The sequence below is a fragment of the Leuciscus leuciscus genome, assembly GCF_965113295.1.
Source record: "Leuciscus leuciscus genome assembly, chromosome: 4".
Classification (NCBI taxonomy): Eukaryota; Metazoa; Chordata; class Actinopteri; order Cypriniformes; family Leuciscidae; genus Leuciscus; species Leuciscus leuciscus.
Window position 1 is genome coordinate 30,360,356 of NC_138728.1, and position 26,736 is coordinate 30,387,091.

The following is a 26,736-nucleotide window of genomic DNA, read 5'->3' on the forward strand; positions in this document are numbered from 1 at the left end:
CTGCAGGTCTTTTGCAATCTCTCAAGGGTTTTTCTGCCCCATCCTGGTAGTGAAACCACTGTTCCTTTAACTTTGAATTTGTGAACTATGCTTCCAGCGGTGTCTTTAGGAACATTTAGTGCCTTTGGTATCTTTTTGTATCCTGTTCCTTGTGAAGGGCGCTTATATCTTCTCTTAACTTTTTGGACCATTCTTTTGACTTAGCCATATTTCTAACATGCAGTCAAACGTGACACTCAACAAACCTAACCAGTTCAGATATTTCATGTGTTCTAGCTCAAACACACCAGGTGCAACTAATGAAGCCCTTGATTAGTTGCATCAGGTGTGCTTGAGACAACACCTGTTTTGTAGATTTGTGCTGTTGTGAGGGATTCTATTCAGGGGGTTGAATAATTTTGAGATTGCAGAAGTCATTAAAAGTCAATTAAAAGTCATTAAAAGTAAATTTTCAGTTGAATTTGGGGAAACCACTTGAAACATTTGTTGTGTTGAGCTATTTTAATTACTTTTGTTTAATTTGTTCATTGCAAACAACTGAAAGCCTGTAAATTTTGGCAATAAACCTAATTTGCAATTGGGGTAGAATAATTTCGATTACAACTGTATACTGTTTTTTTTATTTGTTTTTGTTTTTAATGGGACCGCATGTTTTACTATCTATGTGTGCCTTGGCTACCTTGCTGACCGGCTTAACGCTAGAAATGCATGCTTGTGTTCTCGTGAACAATAGATATTACGTTGCAAGCTGATAGAGATAAGAACCAAGCAACCACCTGAGCAAGTATCATCAATACGTCATTACATTACCCTTATACTCTTATGATAAATGAAATGTCATTAGGAGCGTAATTATAACAGTCATAATAAATGACTGAAGCACTGCATCAACATGTTAAGCATATGAAACCTAATGAAACATTACCCTTGAATAAATGACGTGTCATTTTTATGCAGCTAACCATTTAATCTAGATTAAAACTTGTAAAGATTGCTCCATTTAGGAATTAATAACTGGATCACATAATATGTGCAGAGATGTAGAATAAAAGATAATTACCTTATCTTAGATGTTGATTCCTGATGGGTTCTGAAAGCACGCTACAGACTGCTAACAGCAAACAATGGCAAGTATTTGAATGTTTAAGCAGTAAGCTCATTAGCCACGGATGCAACAGCAACCAATCAGCTGTGCTATGTAAATAATGACATGATTGCTACCAATAATTTTTCAGACCTATCACCCTGCACCATCTAGAGAGCTTCATGCCAGAACTAGGTAATATTTGTTAAAGCTTATTTATAATACTGTTGACCTTGACAGTATTTTCTCTCTCCTGGTTATTAATTAGGCAGTGTCAAAGAAGCCAGAGTCTCAATTCTTGTCGTTTTGGTATGTAATGATGTGATTCATTGGCTAAAAAAATTAAAGTAAAGATGAATTTGAGTGATGTTTTTTTTTTTTTTTTTTTGGTTTCTGCAGATATTGCGATATATCGTTACAGTGAATTATGTTGTCCACGATAACCGTAGTGTGGAAGAATCTGATATTGTGACAGCCCTACTTGACAACACTTGTGTTTTCTCACTAAAGAAGAATCAAGTAAGGTAATTATTTAATTTAGTTTCTGTCCTTTTATTTATAAACTTTCATTCATTGTGGAATTTCACAGCAAGAAAGATTTGGAATGCAGCAACGTCTCCATGCAATAGAAATGAAAGGGCTTTTCCCGCAACCATTCAATATTTGAAACTATAGCAAAGGAGAAAGTCAGGTGGGGCCACAAGTGATCATATGTACTTGACAAAAGAAAAGAAAAAAAATGTCATGAAGGTGGACAAACAGATTTGGTCCACATTTAGCTGAGGTCTGAATGCAGCCTTGACTTCACACAGACACATATTTTCTGGTGCCATTTTAAATGGCCAAGCCATTTGAAACACTTTCCACACAAAGAACATGAATAAGTTCTCACATCTGCATGACTTTTCAGGTGTATCTCTAAATGTAATGGCAAAATAAATTTTTTATTACACTGATCACAATTAAATTGTCTTCCTCCAGGCCTGTGATTTTTAAAATGGCTCCTTTTTTTAAACTTCTTACCACCCTCAGAACACTGCAATTTCTTTCCACAATGAGTCTGCAAATGATGTTTCAAATCTCTTTGATATCTGAAACTCTTTTTGCACTGAAGACACATGAACGGCTTCTCTCCAGTGTGAATTCTCATGTGAGTCTGAAGGTTTCCTTTCTGTGGGAAGCCTTTCCCACACATGTTGCACATGTAAGGCCTCTCTCCAGAGTGACTTCTCATGTGGGAGTCAAAAGATGCTTTATATGTGAAACTCCTTCCGCACTGAGTGCATGAATAAGGCTTTTCTCCAGTATGAACTCTCATGTGAGTCTTAAGGCTTATTTTATAGGTGAAACTCTTTCCACAGTGATGACATACAAAACAGTTCTCTCTTGAATGAATCTTCATGTGGTAATTAAAAGATGCTTTACGTGTGAAACTCTTTCCACACTGATCACATGTGTACGGCTTCTCTCCAGTGTGACTGCTCACGTGGGAATTAAAGTAGTTTTTATATGTAAAACTCTTTCCACACTGTTTGCATGTGAATGGCTTCTCTCCGGTGTGAATTCTCATATGGACTGTAAGGTTTCCTTTTTGAGTGAAACACTTTCCACACTGTTGGCATGTGAAAGAGCTCTCTCCAGTGTGAAGCCTCATGTGGACTTTAAGGTTTTGTTTTTGAGTGAAACTCTTTTTACACTGTTTGCAGGTGAAAGGCTTCTCTCCAGTGTGAACTCTCATGTGAACTTTAAGGTTTCCTAGATGATTGAAACTCTTTCCACAGTGATGGCAGGTGAAATACTTGTTAGACTTGTTCCGACGTCTTTTTCGTGATGATGTCTTTTCAGTCTCTGTGGATTTTTCTCCAGCCATGAAATCATGATCATTTTCATACTGATCTTTCCCCTCCATGTCATTCAGTTCTGGACTCTCCTCTTTCAGTGCCATCAGGTCTAAAGCAAAAATAAAATAAAAATGGCACAAAGCAACGAACATCAAAACCTACTAAAGAACAGAGGCATTTCCTGTAATCTCAGAACCTCTTCTCAATAGTTAACTTCACTTTCTTTAGGACACGTCCAAAATGCCTACAGTCCAAAAAAGCTGGCAGTTATCAAACCCCTTATTAGTTTATTACATTTTTTTATGAAGCACATTTCTACTGCCTCAAGTGCAGCCCAAAGTGCTGTACAAAGCAATCAACAAAACCAAACAATACAAACACAACATTGAAGGAATGTTAAAATCGGGGTGATTCTTTCCATCTTTCTCGTACTGGTCAATAGTCTAGCAGTGGCATTTTGAAGCAGCTGGAATCATAATTATTATTGTAACGCGCTTATTAAACCAAAATTTGAAGTCACAAATGACTTGAAGAGAGATGTAGCTGCAAACAGATGCCAAAATCAAGTGCTATTTAATCTTTCGACAACATAGAACACAATATTCTCTTGGATGGCTTGAGAATTATGTTGGCATTTGCGGACTAGCATGGTTTACCACAAGCACTTTGTTTGTGTAAATGAAGAGACATCTCATCAAAGACAAGTACGGTGTGCCACAGGGCTCAGTATTAGGTCCTCTGCTTTTCTCCATGAATAAACTTATCATTAGTATTCACTGTAATGCCAATGATAGTTTTTATTTACTCACAACCCGAAAAAAAATGCACAACCTTACAAGTGTGTGGAATGCATTGTTGATATTAGGGCTGCATCAACTAATCAATAAAACTGAAACAAATGTAATGAGAAAAAAAAAATCACTTAATTTGATTATCACTTAACCAGGTCAGCGCACTGTGCATGGAAAACGTCTATCAGTCACATCACTTTACAGTAGTGAATAATGCCAACAAAATTATATTTTATGCTGCTAATTATTTTTTACATTTATATTGTATGGATTATAATTATGAATAATTCATATAATATATTCATATCATTATTATATGAATTGACAATTAATATTAAATGTTGCATTAATATAATTATATACTAGCCACTGTTCATATAGACAAGCATCACTTTCAGAGATATTTGTAATGGAAAACCCTAATGATGAAACAAGATCAAGTGTGTGACCCAGCTTGTAACTCATTTGTAAATCAACGCCAACACAGGAGAATACATAAATATATTTCTGAATATGCAAATTGTTGTTCATCGCGATTTCAAAATAAAAGTATAACATTTTTATGTGCACGTTCTTGTTCAAGAAATTACAGCGGCTGTTGCATTTCTATCGTACATAAGTGACCAAATATTAAAGATTAAGTTGACATTTGAATTAAATGTTGTTTGGCCAATATTAAACAAGGATTTGATCATGCCGTAGTGTAACCAGGCCGTTGGCGCCCTCTGTAGGTATTTGTTGTAATGCGTAATGCAAGTTATGTTTATATTATTTTATATCATTTATTTTACATGGTGTATTTTAACAGTGTTGTTCAATAAAACCCATATGATTACTTACTTTAATACTTTATTTGAACCAATAATTATTGCTTGTTATTATATATTTGGTTAACACTTTACAATAGTTCATTAGTTAACATTAGTTAATGTATTAACCAACATGAACTAACAATGAGCAATACATTTGTAACTGTATTAATCTTTGTTAATCTTAGTTAATAAAAATCCAGCTGTTCATTGTTTGTTCGCAGTACATTAATGTTAACAAATACAACCTTTGATTTTAATAATGTAGTAGTTAGTGTTGAAATTAATATTAACTAAGATTAATAAATGCTGTAGAAGTATTGTTCATTCTTAGTACGTTAACTAAGGTAGTTAACTAATGTTAACCAATGAACCTTGTTGTAGAGTGTTACCTATATTTGCATTTTAAGTCATTTTAAAGGCTGTTGTTCACATTTTTATCACCACAATTTTTTATCCAATTACTCGATTGAATAATCAGTAGAATACTGGATTACTAAAATAATCGATAGCTACTACAGCCCTATTCATCAGTGATAATTATGGACAAAACGTGCAAGTATCATGAACTTTTGTTGATCAGAGCTTGTTTTAAGCGATAATCTAAAAGCCTATGAAAGCTCTATTAGGTTTTCGTCGAGGAAACCAGAGTGATGCGAACTGTCGGTTGGCCTACAAAGTGACGTCATACCTGCAGCACTCTATCAACCCCTGGGGTTGACTACCGAAACCAATGTGGCACCGGTACCTATATGACTGTTATGTACCGGACCAAATCAGAACGCAGATTTCAGTGCCATTTATATGCCTGACCAGTCGAGGTGGCGGCAAGGGACTGTCTTTGACGGTCATTAAACCGTTCATTCAACTAATGCACTTTCATTCAAAGACAGATGTAATTAAACAAGGTGTTGAAACTATTTGAACTTTGAGAGCCACTTTACAAAGCAGCAATGCGCCGCATAGGTAACGCTGAAACTGATGCTTCACTTCATAGAGATCAATATTGATTTAAAGCATTGACAGCGCTGACGCCATTCGGTAGGTGGATGTGTTCGGGGAATTCGGCAGTTAAACGTATAACATTTAAAGCCACTTAAATGAACGAATTGACTTGAAAAAAGATTCGTTCATTTTGATGAACGAGATCGAACAAGAGAGTCAGTAAAATGATCCGATCTTCCCATCACTTAATGGGGACTGTTATATTACATAACATTATAATTGTATACACAATAATAAAACGTTGTGAATTCTTTGGGTTTAGTTGCCATGTTTCAGCGCGTTGTTACGGGAAAAGCGCGTCGACATCACATTCCGACTAGCACGGAACTTAAAGTTCACATTTACTTGTGCATTTGCAACTTTTTGTAGTTGTTATGTTTATAATATCAGGCATAAATATCTGATTATTGACATAATGCTTTGTTTGAGTCAATTAAGCCGCTAACAAAGCGCTTCAGTTACCGCTGTTCATTCAGTTCTTCAGCTTCAGCAATGCTGTTACTTGAAACAGCAATGTTCATTTTAGATGTTTTTTTCAGAAACATTGATGCATTACTTCTCTGGTAATACTATTACTAATTACTATTACCAATAACTAGCACTTTTATTTTTCTCTTATTTCATCAACTATATTTATTGTCCATGCATATGCAGTTCTTTTTTTATTTATCTATGGCATATGCATTTTGATTCTTTATACGCAAGTAATGTCGTCCAGTGACTTGTTTGCATTATTTAATTTATTTGTAAGGCAACAGATTTTTTGATAAAGAAATTTGGAGTGAAAAATAAATTTTAAAATGTACACTGGTAGGGGTGTACTATAGGCCACTGTTCTGTATATGTTTGATATAGGTTGAAGTGCTTTTATTGGTTAGGCTAGACTTTTACTTTTCAGGCACTCAAATTTATTTTAAAAATTTGAATTTACATTTAGATTTATCGGCCATTAGGCTATATCGGTTAACAGCTTTCAAATATAAATAATTATCGGTATGAACCAATATTTTCATATTGGTGCATCCCTTAAAAATATCATTCATTTCTGTAGAGCTGGACATTTTAATAAGCATCAAATGACTGAGTTCAGCTTTGAGAATGAAACCAACCTGTTTGTTCCTCAGTATCTTCTTGTTTTACTCTAAATGTTTCTTCAATCTTCATGTCTTCACTCTCCTCTTTAATAGACGCCATCTTTACAAGTGTGTCACGCGTATCTCAGTCACTTCACCAAAAGTTTTTCTGTGGGTTTGGCACACTGTCGTGATTGAGATAAAAAATAAAAAAAATTAACAGAAAGAAAAATAAATCCAAACTAAATCTTAGTGTGTGTCTCAATCAGCTCTAGTTCAGTAGTTCAGTGCACTGGTAACAGTCAGTCAGAATGAGAGTTCATGGTCTGAATAGCCAAGAACACTCAAAACTAGCACTACTAATATTTGAAATCCATAAAATCTCATCCAGTTTAACCATCTAACCATAAAGATGATTCAAAGATAGCCTACACTAACCAATAAATTAACACAAATTATATGTAAGGTTCATTAGGCATAAAAACTTCACATTTGTTTTTTTTTGTTTTTTTTCGTTCATTATATTTAATAGACTGCATTTTGATGAAAACATTTGCAGTTGTTTGTTAAAGTTGTCATTACACATGTTAGTGTTTGTGTTCACGTTGCATTTACACTGTTTTGACCAGCATGTCTCGTCAGCGACTACGTGTGGTGAATCGAGCGATTCGAATCACTGAATCATTTGGTTCAGTTCGGTTCAATTCAATTCAATTCACAAATATTTGATAGCGCTTTTCCTAATTCATGACTTGGATTTTCAAAACCTCCGTTTGCAACTTGCAAACCCATCACAACTTGCCAGTGACCGAATTCGTGTTTATGATAAACTGATTCACGATATAGGGAGAGAAATTAGACGCACGGGTCTTCTGTTACTAATGTGTGGATACACTTGACCGACAAAAAAAAAAATCCCGTTCATTAATGTTAGATAAAGCATTACAATGTTATATTCAATGATAAATAATTTGCTTTCCATCTCCTGTAAAAACTATACATTTACTGAACATTTTGTATCGATTTAAACACCTAAAATGCTTTAAACACAAACCTTCTTAATCAGAATCACAACTGATGCAGGGAGCGCAGCGCAGCTTTATGAGGTCATATCGCCAGATCAAAATAAAAGTCCCATTTTTTTATACCTGATATCATATGGAATTACTTTTGTGTCTTTTTTTTAATCAGAGGTATAATGTCCAGGGGGGCAGAAACTAAAAGTCCTGCCATGTATTTATTCCACCCATGAACTCAGCCAGCTGATTTCACTAATTAGTTATATCTCCTGGCTGAAAAACTGTTAGCAAATTAGCAAATCCAGGTGATTGGAAAAAAATACTGAGGAGGACTTTTACTTTCTGAACCTGGACTTTACACCTCTGTTTTTTATTCAATCAAACATAATGTTTGAGAGCAAAAAAATATGATATTGTAATTAAAAAATAAAAGTGCAAATAAATAGTCTTGTTTTAATTTGTTAATAAACAAAAATAAAGTAATTGATAACAAAACCCTTAAGGAGCTTGAGGTTGTTGCCCAGCCCTATTTGTTTGAACCCAGATATGTGTCTATTCTCACCTAAGCTTAGGCTGCGTTCGAAACCGCATACTCAATGAGTAGGTACTTAATTTCAATAAGTACTTACTTAACGAGCGCTAAAAGAGTAGGTACTTAATAGCCAAATCTCGTTGAGTATGAATGCGGTTCGGACGTCATCCGCCGTGTTGACGTTATCATGTGACCAATGACGTTATCACAAGCGCAACAATTTAAAAGTTATGAGCGACAGGTGTGCACCACCGACATCTGATTGCATCAGTACCACCTAACCAGTCCAGAACGGTTCAGGGTCTGAAATGGTTGGCATGTCATCAATAGTTAGAAGAATAATTTGTGCACAAAGGAGACATCGGGCAGCTGCTCGAAGATCTCGCCTTTGGAGAAGGTTGATGATTTTATATTCAAACAAGGCAAGTATTACTACTTAAAAAATGAAGACTACCCCAGAATGAATTGCATTACTAGCCCACCCCAACACTTATGCACAATACTAATGACAAATGCTGACCAACACTTATTTATATAACATTTTCTGGTAACACTTTACAATAAGGTTAATTTATTAAACATTAGGCTAGTTAATGTATTAACTAACATGAACGAACAAATAGCAATACATTTGTTACAGTATTTATGAATATTTGTTAATGTTAGTTAATAGAAATAAAGCTGTTCATTGTTTGTTCATCTTAGTTCACAGTGCATTAACTCATGTTAACAAGATTTTAATAAATTATTAGTAAATGTTGAAATTAACATTAACAAAGATGAATGAATGCTGTATGAGTGCAGTTCACTATTAGTTAATGTTAACTAATGTACCTTATTGTAAAGTGTTACCCATTTTCTTAATAAAAAATGATCTATTTTGGTAAAACAAGCAAACTGTTGTATTGTCATATGACATAGCTATGCATGAATACACACTAGACAAATGCAGCTGATGTGAATAATACATTTTTATTCAAGCAATGATTAATGCATGAAATTAATTGTTTTATTTACTGAAAACAATATGAAACATGAATAAAAATAAGTAAATGACTAAAATAAATAATCACAATAAATAAATACATATACGATTCAATACTACATGAAACAATACTACATGAAACATCGCTTTATTCAAGCTTTTTGTTCTAACAAACTATCATGTTTTTACAGGCAGTGAACCCCACATCATACTGCCATCTCAATGGAGCTGTTCCAATTCTGCAGTTTTATTTTGATGAAGCAGCTGACCACCGTGCCCACCTTCGCCTGTCTCTTCCATCCATCAGGTCCCTGATTGGTGCAGTCAGACAGGAATCTGACCATGGATGGGAAAGGGACATCGAGGTGCTTGTGTTCCTGCACTGGCTGGCCCATGCAGCATCTTACAGGGTGGTGTCGCAGGCCTTTGATATCCCCAAGACCTCTGTGCATGACATTGTGCACAGAGTAAGCAAGGCCATCATAGGAATTTTGAGGAGGGTGATTTGCTTTCCAACCGGTGATGACCTGGAGGCAGTGGGAGCAGGATTTGCACAGCTGTCTGGATCACCAGCTTTCAGCACAGCAGTTGGTGCGATAGACGGCTGTCATATCCGTATTAAACCGCCAGCAAATAACTCCCACTGTTATTTCAACCGGAAGCTGTTTCACTCCATCCAACTCCAGGCCATCACTGATCACCGGGGGAAATTCCTAGATGTCTTTGTGGGATATCCTGGGTCTGTGCACGATGCCAGGGTGCTGAGGAACAGCCCTGTGTATGCTGAAGGCCTTTATCCACCTGCAGGCAAATGCATCCTCGGAGATGGAGGCTATCCTTGCCTGAGTGCACCCATCTGCCTCATCACGCCATACAGAGAGCCTGTACAGAACCCTGTGCAGGCTCGCTTCAACAGCAAGCACTCCCGTGCCCGTAACATCGTGGAGAGAGCTTTTGGGATGCTGAAGACACGCTGGCGCTGTATCTTCTTCAAGGCCTTGGAGGTGAGCCCTGCCTTCGTGCCTGAGGTTGTTGCGTGCTGCGCTGTGCTTCACAATCTCGCTCTGGTCAATGGAGATATTGTTGAGCCAGAGGATGAGGATGACCATGATGACGGCCCCCCTGAGCCCCGCAACCTTGCAGCAAGAGTGGGAGATGATGTGCGGAACAATCTGGCTGCTGCGGTGTCTGCTCCAAACATCCCTGTGCCTGCTCTCCATGAGCATGACTACCTTTAAAATATTTAGGAAGATTAAAATGTAATTTTTTTTTTTCAATTCATGTTGTCAGCATTCCGTTTCTTGTCAAATGTCATTTTATAGGTTAACAATTACATGCAAATATTTGTTAGAGCTTTACTACCTTTGTGGTGGAGTGGGCTAAACCACTGAACTGGTTAGCAGAAGATTGCTGGTCGATCAGCAAGGCTCTTTACTCCAGGTTTGTCGAGGGTCATTGTCCCTGTAATAAATGCATTTAGTCACTTTGGATAAAAACATCTGCCAAATGCATAAATTTGATGGATCTTTGTAAAGAAACAGTCTCGGGCATAAACGCTCAAAGCTGCTTATTTTCTTCAAGGTATTACTACAAAATACATACATTTACTACAATTTCTACTTAGTGGGAAAAAGGGTTAGTTCACCTCAACATATAAATACAGCCATTATTTGCTTGCTTTCATGCCGTTACATTACTCTGTTTTCTTTTTTATTGTTTAAACACAAGAGGGGATTTTTGTCATGTTTGTTCTGCTGGTTTAACACAATATCAGTCACTGGAGGCCAACTATCAGAAGCTTCTTGGCATTATTTGATAATGTTTTTGAATCTTCTGAAAGTCCATTGACTGATGTTGTATTAAACCAACAGTACAAACCTGACCAAAATCACCTTTTGTGTTCAGGAAAACAAAACAAAAAACAAAGGGATCAAACAACATGAAGGTGAGCAAATAATGACTCAATTATTTGCTTGGGTTCACAAACCCCTTTAGTCACTATTTTACAGTGGGTAGTTAATGCAAAACTTAAGGTAGTTTGTGTAAACCGTCTCAAGTTCAGAGCTTTCAACCCTAATTATACACACCTGAATCAATTTAAACCAATTAATAACAAATTACAGACAGGTGTGTTGGAACTGAACCCTCCATGACCTGCCTTGAAAATCCCTGCATGAGCTCTGAATGCATTTAGAAGTCATTTAATAAATTCCAATAAAACTGTTGTTTTAAAGTGTGTTTTTTTTTTTTTTACATTACACCACACATTCACTAATGATTCATCACTTCATAAATATTTAATTTATGAATTTTATCAAACTAAAAGTATGACTAAATTTATAGAAGTCTATAATGTACTGTGACTGCCTAGAAATAGTTTGTTTTACATAACATTGTACAAAAGTCTTAGGCCACCATTTGTTGTTGTTGCACAGTACTGTGTGTATATACATATATATATAAATTGTATTCACATTAACCCAAATGTGTAAATGACCATAAGAAGTTTTTTTTTTCCACAGAATTTATTTTTTAGCAAGGATTTCAAGGACAAATAAAAATCGTTCATCCCTTTCTGCAACTTCTCGTGCTCTCCTTTCCTCCTTCTCAATTGCCTCCCGGTGCCATCTCTCCTCTCTTTCTCTTACTTCTCTTTCTTGTCTTTCTTCTCTCTCTCTTCTCTCTTGTTCTCGTCGTTCCTCCTTCTCCTCCATTTCCCTCCAAAGCCTCTCCTCCCTCTCAGCAGCTTTCCGCTCTCTCTCCTCTTCTCTCTCCTCCATCTCCCGAAATAATGCCATCACGTCATTAGGCCTTTTCCGGGCTCTTGAGGGCTCTGGGCTCACTGAGGACGAAGATGCCACAGCAACATCCTGCCCACATGAGGCAACGAGGGCAGGAGGAGTGATGGAGGGTCTGCCCCCAATTGCCTCATCCATGGCAGTGTACCACTTCCAGGATGCTGCTGTGGTCTCTCCATCCTCAGTGCCCCTTCCTGTCTGCGGACATTTCAGATCCTGCAAAAATGCACAAGCATGATACAAAAGCATTAATTTTAACATCACAATATTTAAATTCTGTATTAGAAGTGACAAAATGATCTTACTTTGTATTTCTGTTTAAGGTTTTCCCATTTTTTTTTTACAAATGCCGCTGTCGCCTTACCATGTAGGTCCTGCTCCACCACAAAGGATCTGCAGCAAATGCAGAGAAATCAAGAATTAAAATAGTGCTGCAATATCTCTGTTTGAAAATACAATAACTGAAATATACTACAAATGAACAATTAAATAGATTTTTAATCATTTCTGTATACTCACTCAAAGCCTTTGATGGCAGCATTACGCTTTCCGGTGAAGAGTGCTTCATGAGCCACTCTCCACCGGATAAGTTTGCGTGTGTGTTCATCTGTCCCTGTAACATCCAGACAAGATTCACGTTACCTCTGTGATTTATGAGCTCAATACTACATTTACATGTTGAGGTTGTTGCTGATAAGTAACCTAGCTTTTTATCCATCATAAACGTTCCACAATTGTTCAACAGTAGGCTACTAATGGACAAATGAAATAGATTACTTATGTTTAGTTACTTAATCTAAATGTATTAAACATTCGTCTAATGAAAAAAAAATATTCTCCTAAACAATAGTACACATACATCACTCAGACGTCTATTTCATATTTATTAGACGTAGTAGTTATCTGCAATTCTTATAGAATATTTTCTTGCCAGATATTTAATAGACATTTAGTAATTTATTTAAGATGTATAGTTTAAAATGTATGCAAATCCACTTTGGAGACGTATGTGTCCTTACTAGAGCTCCTCTGTTAGCTATAGATAATAAAATGTAATTTACAGCAAAATCACAAATGAACCATATTATATAGCGTCTTTACACCTTCAACAATTCAACAGTTTACTGTACAGTATTCAACACATGCGATTTGGTTTGTAGGCTAATACTCACATTTGAAAACACTCTCCATTTGTTCAGCCATGTTTGAGTATGACGTATCTTTTTCTTCTTCTTCTTCTTCTTCTTTTATGACGTATCCTCTCGCGTGGCCTCCTGGGATAGAAAAGTATCCATGGTGGAGCACTCAAAAATCCGGGCGGAAGTAGTAAGCCATCCGGGAACTTCTCGCCTACTCTTTTATGAATACTGACGTTTCGAACGTACTGCTTCCTTCACATACTGTTTTTGCCTACTATATAGTAGGAAAGTAGGCATATTCGAAAGCACTATAAGTATACGTACGTCCGAATCTCGCGATAATTAGTACGTCACCCAGGTAATTCTCGCCTACTCTTTTATGAACACAGAGGACTCGTACATACTTTTTCGCTCGCCTACTCTTTTTACCATACTATATAGTAGGGAAGTATGCGGTTTCGAACGCAGCCTTAGGCTACTCCTATATCCTATCATAGGTTAGGTCAGAGGTCATTCTTCCGCCGGAACTAGATTCACATACTGTACGACCGGGAAGCAAGTGATTATAGTTTATAAAGTTATTAAAGGTACAATATGCAATATTTTCTGCTGTTAGAGGGCGCTACATTCCAAACAACAACAACGGCGTAGCTTGATGACGATGTGAAGGAGCGTGGAATGATGGGAACTGTCGTTTTCAACTCCACCGTGGATGTAAATCAGTCAGACGGGAATCGAAAAATCATGTTCATGGATGAGGTAAAGTTCTATTTTTATAAATGTTGCGTTTAATGACATGCTTTTATTTCATTCAAATGAATTAACCGCAAGAAAAGTAAGGTTTAATACTAAATTGGTTATCATAGATGTTACTGTATTTGTTGAATTCATTGTTGTGATAACGGAGTTTTACGTGTTCTAAACAATTGTTGTAAAAGTACATTCGAACATACCCACATCATTTGACAAAATACTGATTAATCTTTATGTATACAGGGTTCCCACTGGTCCTTGAAATTCTGTAATCAACTGGGAAAGTTTCATGGTGATATCTGCTAGTTAAATTCACCTGTAGTGTCTCACCTTAATGAGTTTAGCGAATTCTTCCTCTCCTATAACAATAAATGAATTTAATTTTTACTTAGGAAGACTACAATGCACTCCCTGATGCGATACTGTAGTAGACGGTTGCATAGTTATAATTTTGTCCCTGATATTATCAATCTTGTAAGTGAAGAAGTTCATAAAGTCATAACTGCTGTGTTGCTTGGAAATTTCTGGGCTTGAAGCTTTCTTTTTCGTTAGTTTAGCCACTGTTTCAAATAAACACCTAGGGTTTTGTTTATTTTCTTCTAATAGGGTTGAAAAATAAGCAGATCTAGCAGCTTTTAAGGCCTCTCTGTATGCAATCAAACTCTCTTACCATGAAATGCAAAATACCTCTAGTTTTGTTTTCTTCCAGTTGCGCTCCATTTTTCTGGCTGCTCTCTTAAGGGCCTGAGTGTGCTCGTTGTACCACGGCGTTGGACTATTTTCTTTAATCTTCTTTAAGCGCAACGGAGCAACTGTGTCTAAAGTGCTGAAAAAGAGAGAGATAAGTTTCTGTTGCAATATCGAGTTCTTCTAAGCTATCCGGGATGCTGAGATGATGAAACTGATTAGGAAGATTATTAATAAAGCTATCTTTAGTGGCAGAAGTGATAGGTCTCACATATTTGTAACACAGAGTCTGCTTTGCAGCCTTGGCTAAATGTAATTTACACGAGACTAAATAATGATCTGAGATGTCATCGCTCTGCTGCAGAATTTATTCCGTGTGATAATATTAGATCTAGAGTATGATTACGACAATGAGTAGGTCCTGACACGTGTTGTCTAACTCTACGTCAGCCTTTCTCAAACTTTTTTCAGTCAGGGCACCTTTCAAAAGTGCATAAAATATCAAGGCACCCTAGTGTAAAATATAATTTAAAAACACTGCATAACCCAAATGTAAATTTTATATATATTTTTATCTAAAATGAATTTACAATTGTATTAATCCGATCATATGTTTAACCCTTTCACACGTAAATTAAAAATATTCTGGCTGACCCGCCAGCGTGAGTTTTTCAAGTCACTGTGTCACTTTATGGTTTCCATGGTGACGCGTCATTGCTTGTCACGTGACACACCGCAGCAACAACAGAGCTGAATGAATGATGATCTGCTTTTATGTCATTTTTCCTTTTTTATTCAAAATATTCACAAATTTGTTAGATATGGCATGAAATATCTGATATTCCGATTGTCAAATATATGCAAGTGGAAGTGTTTTGTTTTTTGAACACAATTATAACGATCGCGTTAGTTGAGCTGTATGAGCGATGGGCGCCGCCATGTTAGTTTGTGCCGCAGACGCAGTTCAGATAATCGGATCTGTTGGATTTACAACAAGTGAATTCATCCACTTCTCCCGAAATACATAAAAGTAAGTGGCAGGTGAACTGGGAGAAGAATAGAGTAAACTTTAAAGTTACTTACACAATGTGTATCTGATATGAATACAACTAATTATAATGGAAAGGATTATTATTGCCTCTTCCTTTGACATCAGTGTGTATTTTACAAACTCTAAATGTATTGTTTTTTTTAGTACTTATGTCTTAAACCTAAAACAAACATTATGTGGATGAAAACGCTGAAAAGTTGTGATATATGACAGCTGAGCGCGCCTGTCTCTGGCTCAGCTCCAGCCAACGCGCGAAAGCACATTTTAATTTAGCAGTTGATCACGTCATGCACTGACCGTTCTAATCACACCGGTGCTCCAGGGACCAGCCTAGACTGATCACACCGGTGTGAGCGTACATGCGAAAGGGTTAAAAAGAAGAATGTATTTATGTAAATTCAAATATATTTATATATGAAATGTCCGATCTTTTAAATTTATTTTTTAACCTACGTAATTTTTTGGCGGCACCCCTGACACAGTCAGGGGGCACCCCAGTGTGCCGCGGCACCCACTTTGAGAAAGGCTGCTCTACGTGTTGTCTAACTCCAATAGAGTTCAGAATGTCTTTAAATGCCAATATTTAAGTCGGAATTAGCTCAAATGGTAGAGTGCTCCCAATCTTTGCGCCCCCAATGAATAAGAGTGTGAACAGTATTTATTTACTAAAACTAAGTACAAGACATTAATAAACAACAATAAACAACTAACAATGTAGAAATATAATAGAACATTCTGTAATATAAATGAAACAAACAAGACATAACAGAAAGATGGAAAAATAAGAACATTAACTGTATTTACACATAGATATGTATTTACAGGTATTTACAAACGATCTTTACTGGCATAGATGATGAAGAGTAAACAAGTAAGAGTATTTTGACTTTTTACAGATTGGTTACAGTAGCTTCTGAGGTAAGTATAAAGGTTTACTTACACATATTTATTTACACTAATGGCTGTACAGGACCAGGTAGGTAAAAAGGTACGAGTATTTACATTTTGACATCAATTAGTTGCAGCTGAGGTAAGTATCAAGATTTATTTACATGTTTACATATTTACGGTCTAGTATTTACAAGATTATTATTATTATGGAGGTGGCTGTCCAGGTTTTTTCTGCTGGCGCTGTTCTACCAGCCACCAGAGACACTGGGGCAAAACGTGGCACTGCCGAAGCGGCTGTGGCCGAACTCCTTAGATTTGGGCTTGCCACACTTAGAGCATTTGTTATATACCACTTCACGGACATATTTCCTTTTGTGGGCTCCACTGGCCTCCTCTTCTGCCCTGCGTCGCCTGTTCCTCTGAGTGAAGCGGGACACAGACACCGGGGCAGTGGGAGCAGGAGCCTCTGGCGCGTCAGGAAACACTGGAGTTGGAGCCAGGAGAGGAGCAGCTGAAGGGCCACCTGCACCTGCTGCCATCAGCGTGGGCACAGGGTTCAATAAAATGAAATGGGGCAGTGGCACAGGAACTGGGGGAGGAGTAGGAGCTGCTGGGGTAATGGGCCGCACAATTGTAGCACTGGCAGGTCGTTTGCCCGGCCTTAGCTTAGGAGCCTGTCCCGCTCTGTTAGGAGGAAGGACAAACTCGTGCCGGGCCCCTGATGTGGAGGGAGCCTCATCCAGCCTTTCCCGAGGAGCAGGAAGCTGTGAGCTGGCCACAGCGATGCGGTCTTCTGCAGCAAGGCCCTGGGTAAGGACAGTCACTTCCTGGGTGTTCTCCCTTCGATTAAACCTGCAATCAAAAAATGTATTCATTATAAATAACTGCTATCCCTTTCTTTCAAATGTCAATGTAAAACCATGCTTACCACTGAGTGAGAGTCCTCTGATTCAGCACAAACAGCTAAAGTGACGTGGCCTCCATCAGAGTGTGGCAGTTCAGCACCAGGTCTCGGATGTGGTGGTAATCGTTGAGCACCTTAGTCCAACGAGGAAGACGGACTCCATCTTTCTTAGTTGGGGACCTGTGCAGTGCACACAGTTTGATGCACATGGCCTCGACTAAGCGACTGGTGCTGGGCCACTGAGCCGGCCCCCCGGGATGACCGATCAGGCACCTCTTCACACTGTCCACACCCGGTGTCACTCCTGTGTTTTTCGGAGCCTTGAAGCGTCCGTGGGTCAGTTTGGGCTGGTGTCTGGGCTGATAGTGGATCCTCCTCTTGTCCCCATCAGGAAGAGCAGTCCACAGACGGATGACCTCTGTGACCTGCTGCTCGTCCAGGTAGAGTGCCTGGCGGAGGGACACCAGGTACTCAGCCAGATCCTGCACCTTATCCCAGCCCGCAACGCCATCGGGTCCAAGAACAGGAGCCTGCAGGGAAGTATTACAATAACAATACACAGCATGTTAAATGTGAGAGTGTAAAAGCAAATAGAAACTAATAATGAGCAGCTTACTTACAGGAGCCTGGTCTGCAACACTGGACCCAGTTGATGTTGCAGGAGCAGAGGCAGCACTTGGCTGGACAGAAGGCTGTGGAGGAGACTGCAGAGGAGGGTGTAGAAGAGGCAGAGCAGGGCGCTGCTGAGGAGGGTGTAGAAGAGACAGAGCAGGGCGCTGCAGAGGAAGCTGGGCAGAGTGCAGAGGAGGCTGAGCAGGGCGCAGAGAAGGAGATTGCAGAGAAGGCTGGGCAGGGCACAGAGGAGGAGACTGCAGAGGAGGCTGAGCAGGGCGCTGCAGTCCTTGGCTGGATGTGGGTGGTTGTAGTGAGGATGGTCCTGGTGCAGAGGGACAGGGGTTGAAGGCCTGGGGGCTGCTGCTGTGGACTGGGACAGTCTCAATGGGGTCATAGAGGACTGGCACTGTGAGGTCCTCAGGTTCCTCCTCAACGAAGCCTTCGTCCTGCACCACCTCATCATCCATCTGCTCCACCAGCCGATCCTTCTCTTCTGGGTTATCCATAACAGTCAGGGATTTCCCAGACTGACTGTACAGATACTCCATACCCAGCAGCTCCCCTGCAAAAGAACACACATACAAAGCACATTCACATTATTATAGCTGTAGTGGCTATTTGTCCATAACAAACTGAAACAAACAAACAATCAAACTTTTCAAAGTTTGATCGTTTGTAGGCTTGACGCAGTTTAACAGATCAAAAAATGAAAATAATAAACAAGAAAATAATAAGCATAAATGCAAAATAAAGCAAATTCACTTTAGCAAAAGAAAGCAAAGAAATTAGGCTATAAAGGCTCAAATTAAGCCTAAATTAAACAAAGTACAAATAACTAGTATAAGTATTTGAAATAAAATATAAAAATGTACACTCAAACACTCATACACCTGTATAATGTATAATCTTTTGTTTGAGTTAACATGAATAATTCTCACCTGTGTAAGCCCCTGGAGGCTGGTAGCGCTCATCCAGGGACATCTTCAGCACTTTGCGGCTGAGCCGGTCCATTGCCTCCCTCTCAGCGCTGCTGTAGGTCCTCAGGTCAGTCTTTCCCCTCACTGCTTCATCCTTCCGGTCCTGGTTCCAGCGCATCAGGCCTTCCAGGAGATAGGCCTGGAAATGCGCATCACTGGCACTGGTCCCTAGAGGTTAAATGAAGTCAAATATATGTAATCTATGTATTCAGAACGGCAGAACAGGTTATAAAAGTTTTAAGCTTTAGCAGGCTATAAAAGTTATAACCTACCTGGGATGAAGCGATTTAAATGGAGGTGGAAAGACTCCAAGGAGGTGGAGCCACGAGCACAGCGATAGCAGCTGAGCTCCACACCACCCTTCTTCACTGTGTCTGTCTTCTGGTACAGAGGGAAGCCCTCTGGGTCCTGAATACAGGCGATGTGCCTCTGCTGGTCTATCCAGACATGTTGGATGTGCTCGTGGTCCAGCAGTGGTACACCCAGAGTGTCCCTCCCCTTCTCACTGTCCATCTCTTCAATGAGCGCCTTGATCCTCCTGGTGGTCTCCTCCACTCCTCTGTGCAGCGCCAACTCCTTCCTGGTGATCAGCTTATCCAGGGCCTTCTCTGAGACTGGACCAGCTCCTCTGGCCTGTAGCTCCCCCTGTTTGGCCAACCGAAGAGCAGCGACATCATCTGGATCCACCTCAAAGATGCACCTGAAAAGCCGAGTCATGAAGGTGCCGTAGAGCTGATGAGCCTCCGTGATGACACCTGCTGCAAAGCGCCGCATGAAGTGGCAAATGTCTAGGGCGCACTTGGAGCTCATCCCACTCTGTGAACATGGCTCTGACCTGCGACTATCCGTGTGCGTGTGGGCTGCAGCAGTCTCTGTCCACATACACGACGGCGTGCGGTGCCACTCCCGCCTCCCTGTACCTCTTCATGAGACCCGCCGCCATGGGCCACAGTCCATGCCCCTCTGCCGCTGTGAGCACTGACACCAACACCTGGCCGTGCTCATTGCCTACATTAGTGCACCAACCAGCAGTGTTGGCAGCAGCGCCGGCCAGTTTTTTGGTGACCTATGTAAAAAAAAACTGTAGAATAAACAAATGTAAGAAAAATTTAAGATAATAACAATTATTATTATTCAACCTTGACTTTTTATACCTTTTTGGTGGAGTCTATCTTGAGGACAGAGCCATAGACCGAGGTTATTTTGGCCTTCACCTCAAGTAGCCGCGAGAGGACATCCCTGGCATACACAGACAACAGCCACTTGGGTTTGGGGATGGGTGGGAGGGGCGGGGGCGCAGAAAAGACTGGAGGCTCAATGATGGAGGAGTCTGTGAAGGGCTCACAGACAGTGAGGTACTCCAGCGTCCGCTGTGACCACGCTGAGGTGTGCTGCTCCTGCAGCTTTTTGTGAAGCTGCGTGACACTGTTGCCCTGGGTCCTCTCCCGCATCATTATGACTACACGGTAGTCACACGAGTACCTACAGACAGTCAAATAATTCTGTTCAGTGCCACATCTTGTTATTTCAATGTTAATGTCAGTAAAGCAATGTATTTGATTTTATACAGTAAAACAAATTACAGTGCATTGCTCTAAATATGAATGTGTTCTACCTGTATGTCAGAATGGCGGGGAATTTTCTGCGGTGTCCCATGTCGAGCTGTCCCAGGATGTCTTCAGACCAGGCTGGATACTTCTTCTTGCACCCTTTGAACTCCAGATACTCTGTGGCCATGTCATACCACCCGTCTATGTCCAGGACGATAAAGCTGTCAGCTTGTGGTTATTGCAGGCTGGCTGGACACAGACAAGTGGAATGGACCACATCTTCAGCGGCATCCAGAGGAACAGAGGGCGGCAGAAGAAGATATCAGGAGAAGCAGGGGCAGGGGCGCTGCTAAGGATTTTGGGCCCCATGAAAAGAATCTTGACAGGGCCCCCAACACAGCTGAGACTTTTTTCATATTAATTTACATAAAATCATGCGCTTTTATGGTATTTTGACTATCATTCTCATATATTTAAGTCAATCAGACAATTGAACTCCATCCCATGTCCACACCCGTAATTTGTCCTCTGTAATACTGCACTACTTCAGTACTGTATAATGTATATACTGTGTGTTATGGAAAATTCAGTATTACTTAATTTCATCGTTTTCCTAACTGTTAATACCATTTAGTCATATGTTTCTGTGAGGATCTCTTACAGCTGAAGGGGACATGAGAGAACAAACACAATAATGCCAGATGGGCCAGGAAAGAGAACAACCACCTGGGGCACGAGAAAGAGTTTTAGTTAAGGAATACAGGGTGTCGTATAATAATAGGGTCCCAGGCCCCCTCCTGAGGGAAGCAGGAGGTCATTTAGATTGTAGATGAAGGCCTTTTGACTTCTCAGGGACAAAGAACAGCATGTGTTCTGGGGGGGGGGGGGGGGGGGAGGGGGGGAGGGGGGGGGGAACCAGTCCATACCAGCTTGAGATATAAGATGTCTTTAAGGAAATTTACAGAAACTGGGAAAGGAGGAGTCAAGAATGTCAGAAACCTGTATAAAATGTCTATGTTTCATTGAGTCCAGGAGGCTTTTCTGTTTCACATCTGGGTGGCTGCGGTTGCGAAAAAGATTCCTCAAAGAATAAAGCCTTTTCTTCTTTATTACAATTTTGCCTTTTTGAGTGTTGTCTTACACCTGTGATGCTGTTTTTCCAAGTGAGATAAAAATTGCTATTACAGCTGGTGTCAGAAGTTAGGATCCTGTGCGGACGCTTCGTCTCCTGGTCCTGAGAACGGATTTGACGGGAAAGTGCACAACCTCGGCAGCAACAGGCGGCCGTCTCATACCTCGACAGTTTGGGATAGAAACTCAACAGATTACGAGAGAGAGAGCAATTCCGCATTCAGGGCCAGTGAAGGAAGCTCCCACCAGGACAAGAATCCGCGGATTGCGGGAGAAACAAAAAAAAGCATCTGGGTAAGACACGGCAAATTGTTTTATTGAAGTTGAGTGTAATCTGATAATTGTGAGTGAACGTGAACCATATTGGCTGAGTTTTGCCTTTTGGTACGAGCGAGAGGTCAGTTAATCACACATTTTATGGGGAGAAATTGATCTGACAAAGCAGACCAGTTTCTGCCTCACTTAGCTCGTTAGTGGACAGGGGATCCACTGGTGATTCAAAGAAATCACAGCTGCTGAGATGATTACGTTCTATTCGAAATTTATGTAAACCTTAGAGAAAGTTTAAAACAGGATTAAGAAGTTTCTGGGTGATTGTGCTCTACTCGAAGTTTTACCACATTGAATTGAGTCAAGCGAATAAGCGCACGTGAGAAAACTTTGAGTGGAACGTAAACAAGCAGAGGTCCGTCCGATCTCGGAGTAAAAGATCGGGTCTGTCGAAGACGTTTGACAGATTCTGTAAGACACGTGTCGAATTGTGAAATCCAGAAAAGAGGAACTCAGCCAAAAATGGGGTCATCTAACAGTAAATCAGACCATTTTTACACACCTATTTTCTGTCAAATGAGAAATAATTATGGTGGAAAATGTATGATTGACATACAAAAACTTATCAAATATCACGATTTCCCCGAGGCGGGAACCTTGAGTAATATAAGACTTAATGTCGTAAAAGAATCAATAGAAAAGAACGAGAAAAAACAGAAGGGTTGCTGTGTGTGTGTTAAACATGTGTGCAAGGACTGTAAACAGACTATAAAGTGTTGGTTGGAAGAAGCTGACAGACGAGAACGAAAGCAAATACAAAAAGAATTAGCATATAATGGTGAGAATGTTGTATATGTGAAAGCAGTTCCACTGGAACAGAATACTACTAATGAACCGAATGTATGTGTTTCCCCACATGTGACTGAGGGGGCGACGGCTCCGCCGCCCGCCTACAACACAAATCACTACCCCGTGGCAGAGATCTCGGCTCTCAAACTGGACCTCGATCTGGACCGCTCTCCACCACCCATGAGAACCGCACAAGAACTGGAACGGGACAGACAACAAATGGAACAACGAATGGCAGACCAAGAAAGACAACTCGCTGAAGCAAGAGCACAAATTGAATTGACATTAGCAGCCCAAAGAGCAGCGCAGGCAGAAGCAGAAGCAAGAGCAGCGCGAGCGGGGGCAGAAGCCGCAGAACGAGTGGCAAAAAGACTAACAGAACAGTTTCAAGCACAACTACCAACACCGCCAGTACAGCAGGGGGAGACAGACTCCTCAGCACGGGCCGCGACAAGCAGCAAAGAAGACGAGGGGGAAGTTTCCGGAGAAATAGTTCCGTACACCCCGAATGAGGAAAGACCGGGACCAAACGGACAGCAAATGTTGACAAGATCACAAGCCAAGCCAGAAAAGGTCAGTTTCACAGCGGCAAAGGTTAAAGTGTCGAATGTGACTGCTCCGATGGTTGAAGTTGCAGGCACGGACGGCCCAATGCTAGTTTTCAGAGCATGGACTATGTCAGACATGCAGGATGCAATGGCACATTTGCCAGATCCGCGAGACGCGGGCGAGAACTTTGCCAGCGAACTGCTCGCAGTGTGTAAAGAATTCAGCCCCACCACACAAGAACTGAAACGATTGCTAACTGTAAAAATGGGCGCTGCAAACTGGGGCAAAGTGTCTGGCAAGTTGACAAAGGCAGACGTTAGGAGAGTGCACACCAACTGGGACCATGTCAGCAACGAACCGTACAAGAACGAAGTGGAAAAATTCTCAAAGCACATCATAGAAGCTTTCCCTGCGCGTGTGGACACCGAGAAAATCACGTACTGTGTCCAGGAAAAGGACGAAACGGTGAGAAGCTATTATTTCAGACTTTTTGAGACATTTGCAAAGTACAGTGGTTTAACTGAGCCAGAAGACAGGGGAACAAAGGCAAGCACGTGGGAGAAACATCTGATGGGCTATTTCCTGCAAGGGCTAAAACCCGAGATCAGGAGGGGAGCGAAAACCAGCTATGTAGGCTGGGAAGACGGTCGTCTGAATAGAATGCTGCAACATGCCATTCATGCCGAAAAAGACGTCGAAGAGAGGAGCGGGAAGAAAAAGCCCGTCACAATGGTTGTTATGCAACAACAACAATCACAACAACCCAACAAGCCTGAATATTCCAGATCAAACCCTGCTAATAGAAGAGGACAGAAGGAAAGAGCTGCTGGGGTAAGATGGAGCTGTTACATTTGTGCAACGAATGACCACGTGACCAGAGACTGTACAAAATGTAGATTTTGCAAGGAGAAAGGACATTGGAGCTCCGAGTGTCCGGCCATGAAGTCTGATTGAAACGAGGGGACTGGAGAGCGGGACGGAAAGGGTTCTGTTTTTTTGGGCCGATCTCTGGCTACAGCAAAGGGAAGTGAAAATATTCTTACTAACACATGCACACACGACGCAAACACAAACACATACACTGATTTACTTTCTGCTATCTGCAATGAAGAAACTGCTTGCAAATCCTTTTGTGTGCCTGATGAAACTTTGAGCAAAGCTATGACTGATGATTTGAGCAGTGTTGTGAATGACGAGCGTATGAGATTGTACAAAAGTACGGGGTTTTCTGAAATGCCAATTTATCCGTTACTAGTCAAAGGGGTAATTATTGAATTTTTGGTCGATTCAGGAGCCTGCCAGTCAACTTTACGACCACGTGATTTACCATGTGTTCCGAAGCTAACCGGGAAAGTGTATGAAAGCACCTCGGCTTCAGGCCATTTGATCTCTGACCGGTTAACAGAGCCGTTAGAGTGCGAGACAGAAAGCGGTCGCTTTTTCAACCACGAGTTCGTGTGGTCTCCTCACTGTCCCGCACCTCTAATGGCTCGTGATTTAATGTGTAAATTAAATTTGTCCCTCTGTGCTAATTCACATGGAATCAACATTGAAGAAACACCACAAATTACATGTTCTAAATTTGAGCCGAAATGGGCATATGAGTGGCAGATAATAAATGCTGATTGGGCAGAGAAAATTTTGAAATTGGCTAAAAATCGAACAAACCCAGTCAACACAGAGTTTATGACAAATGATAAAATGCATTGTACATCACATGTTGTGACAGAGCGAGATTTAGACTTTGAAAAGATGTGGTTTAATTCTGTGAAGAATGAAAGTGTGAAATTTGACAACATTTTCTGGAAAGAAAATATCTGTGCACTGTCTGCAGTATTAAATAAGAGTCAGAAAGAGTGTTATCTTATGACAGAGAACACTGCATGCCACTTATCTGTGTCGAAGGCCATAAGCCAGCAGTGGAGAGATGTGGGGCTTTTTGTGAAAGAATGTTTATCAGCCACAGACTGGGTAAAGGTTGATTCACAGACAGCAGAGAGTGAAAGTGTGGGGGCATTTAAATCAAACTGTGACTTTGAGGTTGAGGTCCTGAGAAATGTGACTGCTATTGGGAAAAATGTGACCGCACAGGAAAAGGGGAATATTTCTGCTTCAGAAATTGATATTTCTTTGGCACAAATATCACCAAACTTATGGGCAAAAAACAAATATGATGTGGGGCTGATAAAAGGGTGTGAGCCAGTTGTAATCACACCAAAATCTGATTTCAGACCATGTAAGGCACAATATCCCCTGAAACGTGAAGCAATAGAGGGTATAAAACCGGTGTTTGATGCCTTATTGAAAGAGGGCGTAATTAGGCCTTGTGATGATTCACCGGTCAGAACTCCAATTTTTCCTGTAAAAAAGATACGAGATCGTAATCAGCCTGTTGAATGGCGTTTTGTCCAGGACCTCCAAGCGGTAAATTCATCTGTCGTTGCGCGCGCACCCCGAGTCCCCAATCCATATACGATCCTAACTCAAATTCCAGAAAATGCAAAGTATTTTTCTGTGGTGGATTTGGCTAATGCTTTTTTTAGCGTTCCGGTCGATAAAAAAAGCCAGTTTTGGTTTGCGTTTGATTTCAATGGAAGGGGTTATACTTTTACGAGATTATGCCAGGGTTTTTGTGAAAGTCCGACTTTATTCAATGAGGCACTGAGGAGAAGTATTGAGAATCTGACTGTGACAAAAGGAACAGCATTACTTTCTTATGTTGATGACCTTTTGATCTGTTCAGAAAGTGAGTCTATTTGCAGGGCTGACACTGTGACTCTCCTCAAGCATCTTGAGAGGGGGGGGCACAGGGTCAGCCTTTCAAAGCTTCAGTTTGTGAAACAGGAAGTGACTTTTCTGGGCCATGTTATCAAACAAAACAGCAAAACACTGTCACAAAAGAGGGTGCAGGGCATAAAAGAAGCGCCAAAGCCAGTAACAAAAAAGCAGTTGTTGTCATTTTTGGGGATGTGTGCTTACTGTCGTACATTCATTCCCAACTATGCCATTTTAGAACAGCCTTTACGAGCCCTCACAACAGGGAAAGGGCTGAAGTCATGTGACAAACTTGTTTGGACAAGTGAGGCTGAAGCAGCATTTGATAACATGAAAGTACAGTTGTGTACGGCCCCATCGCTGGGCCTCCCGGTGGTGGACCGTAGGTTCACACAGATGGTCGATGAAAAGAATGGTTATATGACTTCTGTCCTCCTGCAAACACATGGTGACCGATTGAGACCCGTAGGCTATTTTTCAACAAAACTCGACCCTGTAGCCGCAGGATTGCCACACTGTCTGAGGGCAGTGGCAGCGGCTGAATTGGCTGTTATGGCCTCAAAAGAGTTTGTAGGCTATGCTGATCTGACTTTAGAAGTCCCACATTCGGTGTCTTTGATTTTGCAGGAGCAGAGAACGTCACATTTATCTACAGCTC

The 26,736-nt window shown here is 40.5% G+C and overlaps 3 protein-coding genes across 4 annotated transcripts; all 3 read right to left on the reverse strand.

The window, feature by feature from the left end:
* Nucleotides 1–222: 222 nt before the first annotated feature.
* On the reverse strand, nt 223–7,695 carry LOC309497661 (uncharacterized protein). Its single transcript, XM_082167961.1, has 3 exons — nt 7,658–7,695; nt 6,640–6,788; nt 223–3,034 (listed from the first exon to the last, which is right to left on the reverse strand). The coding sequence occupies exons 2-3, from the start codon at nt 6,722–6,724 to the stop codon at nt 1,860–1,862; spliced, it is 1,260 nt and encodes a 419-aa protein (XP_082024087.1). The 5' UTR covers nt 6,725–6,788; nt 7,658–7,695; the 3' UTR covers nt 223–1,859.
* Nucleotides 7,696–11,626: 3,931 nt separating this feature from the next.
* Nucleotides 11,627–13,150, reverse strand: LOC309497688 (uncharacterized protein). The gene is made up of 4 exons (XM_082168014.1): nt 13,110–13,150; nt 12,457–12,550; nt 12,243–12,330; nt 11,627–12,153 (listed from the first exon to the last, which is right to left on the reverse strand). Exons 1-4 carry the CDS (start codon nt 13,138–13,140, stop codon nt 11,665–11,667), a joined length of 702 nt encoding a protein of 233 aa, XP_082024140.1. The 5' UTR covers nt 13,141–13,150; the 3' UTR covers nt 11,627–11,664.
* Nucleotides 13,151–17,221: 4,071 nt separating this feature from the next.
* Nucleotides 17,222–20,020, reverse strand: LOC309497636 (uncharacterized protein). 2 transcript variants are annotated; one of them, XM_082167924.1, is made up of 5 exons: nt 19,227–20,020; nt 18,916–19,122; nt 17,983–18,539; nt 17,387–17,892; nt 17,222–17,310 (listed from the first exon to the last, which is right to left on the reverse strand). In XM_082167924.1, exons 1-4 carry the CDS (start codon nt 19,834–19,836, stop codon nt 17,422–17,424), a joined length of 1,845 nt encoding a protein of 614 aa, XP_082024050.1. In that variant the 5' UTR covers nt 19,837–20,020; the 3' UTR covers nt 17,222–17,310; nt 17,387–17,421. The 2 variants fall into 2 exon arrangements, with proteins under 2 accessions (XP_082024050.1, XP_082024051.1); XM_082167925.1 differs by having other exon boundaries at nt 17,247–17,298.
* Between the last annotated feature and the right edge of the window lie 6,716 nt (nt 20,021–26,736).

Bases quoted from the DNA above. Each gene is read 5' to 3' on its own strand.
- LOC309497661 (XM_082167961.1), bottom strand. From the start codon at position 6,724: ATGGCGTCTATTAAAGAGGAGAGTGAAGACATGAAGATTGAAGAAACA. The intron at 3,035-6,639 runs GTTGGTTTCATT...TTTTTGCTTTAG, and splicing joins AGATACTGAGGAACAAACAG to ACCTGATGGCACTGAAAGAG.
- LOC309497688 (XM_082168014.1), bottom strand. From the start codon at position 13,140: ATGGCTGAACAAATGGAGAGTGTTTTCAAAT. The intron at 12,551-13,109 runs GTGAGTATTAGC...TGGATGTTACAG, and splicing joins AATGGAGAGTGTTTTCAAAT to GGACAGATGAACACACACGC. The intron at 12,331-12,456 runs GTGAGTATACAG...CATTTGCTGCAG, and splicing joins GCTGCCATCAAAGGCTTTGA to ATCCTTTGTGGTGGAGCAGG.
- LOC309497636 (XM_082167924.1), bottom strand. From the start codon at position 19,836: ATGTGGACAGAGACTGCTGCAGCCCACACGCACACGGATAGTCGCAGG. The intron at 19,123-19,226 runs GTAGGTTATAAC...TTTAACCTCTAG, and splicing joins TTTAAATCGCTTCATCCCAG to GGACCAGTGCCAGTGATGCG. The intron at 17,893-17,982 runs GTAAGTAAGCTG...ACTTCCCTGCAG, and splicing joins GTGTTGCAGACCAGGCTCCT to GCTCCTGTTCTTGGACCCGA.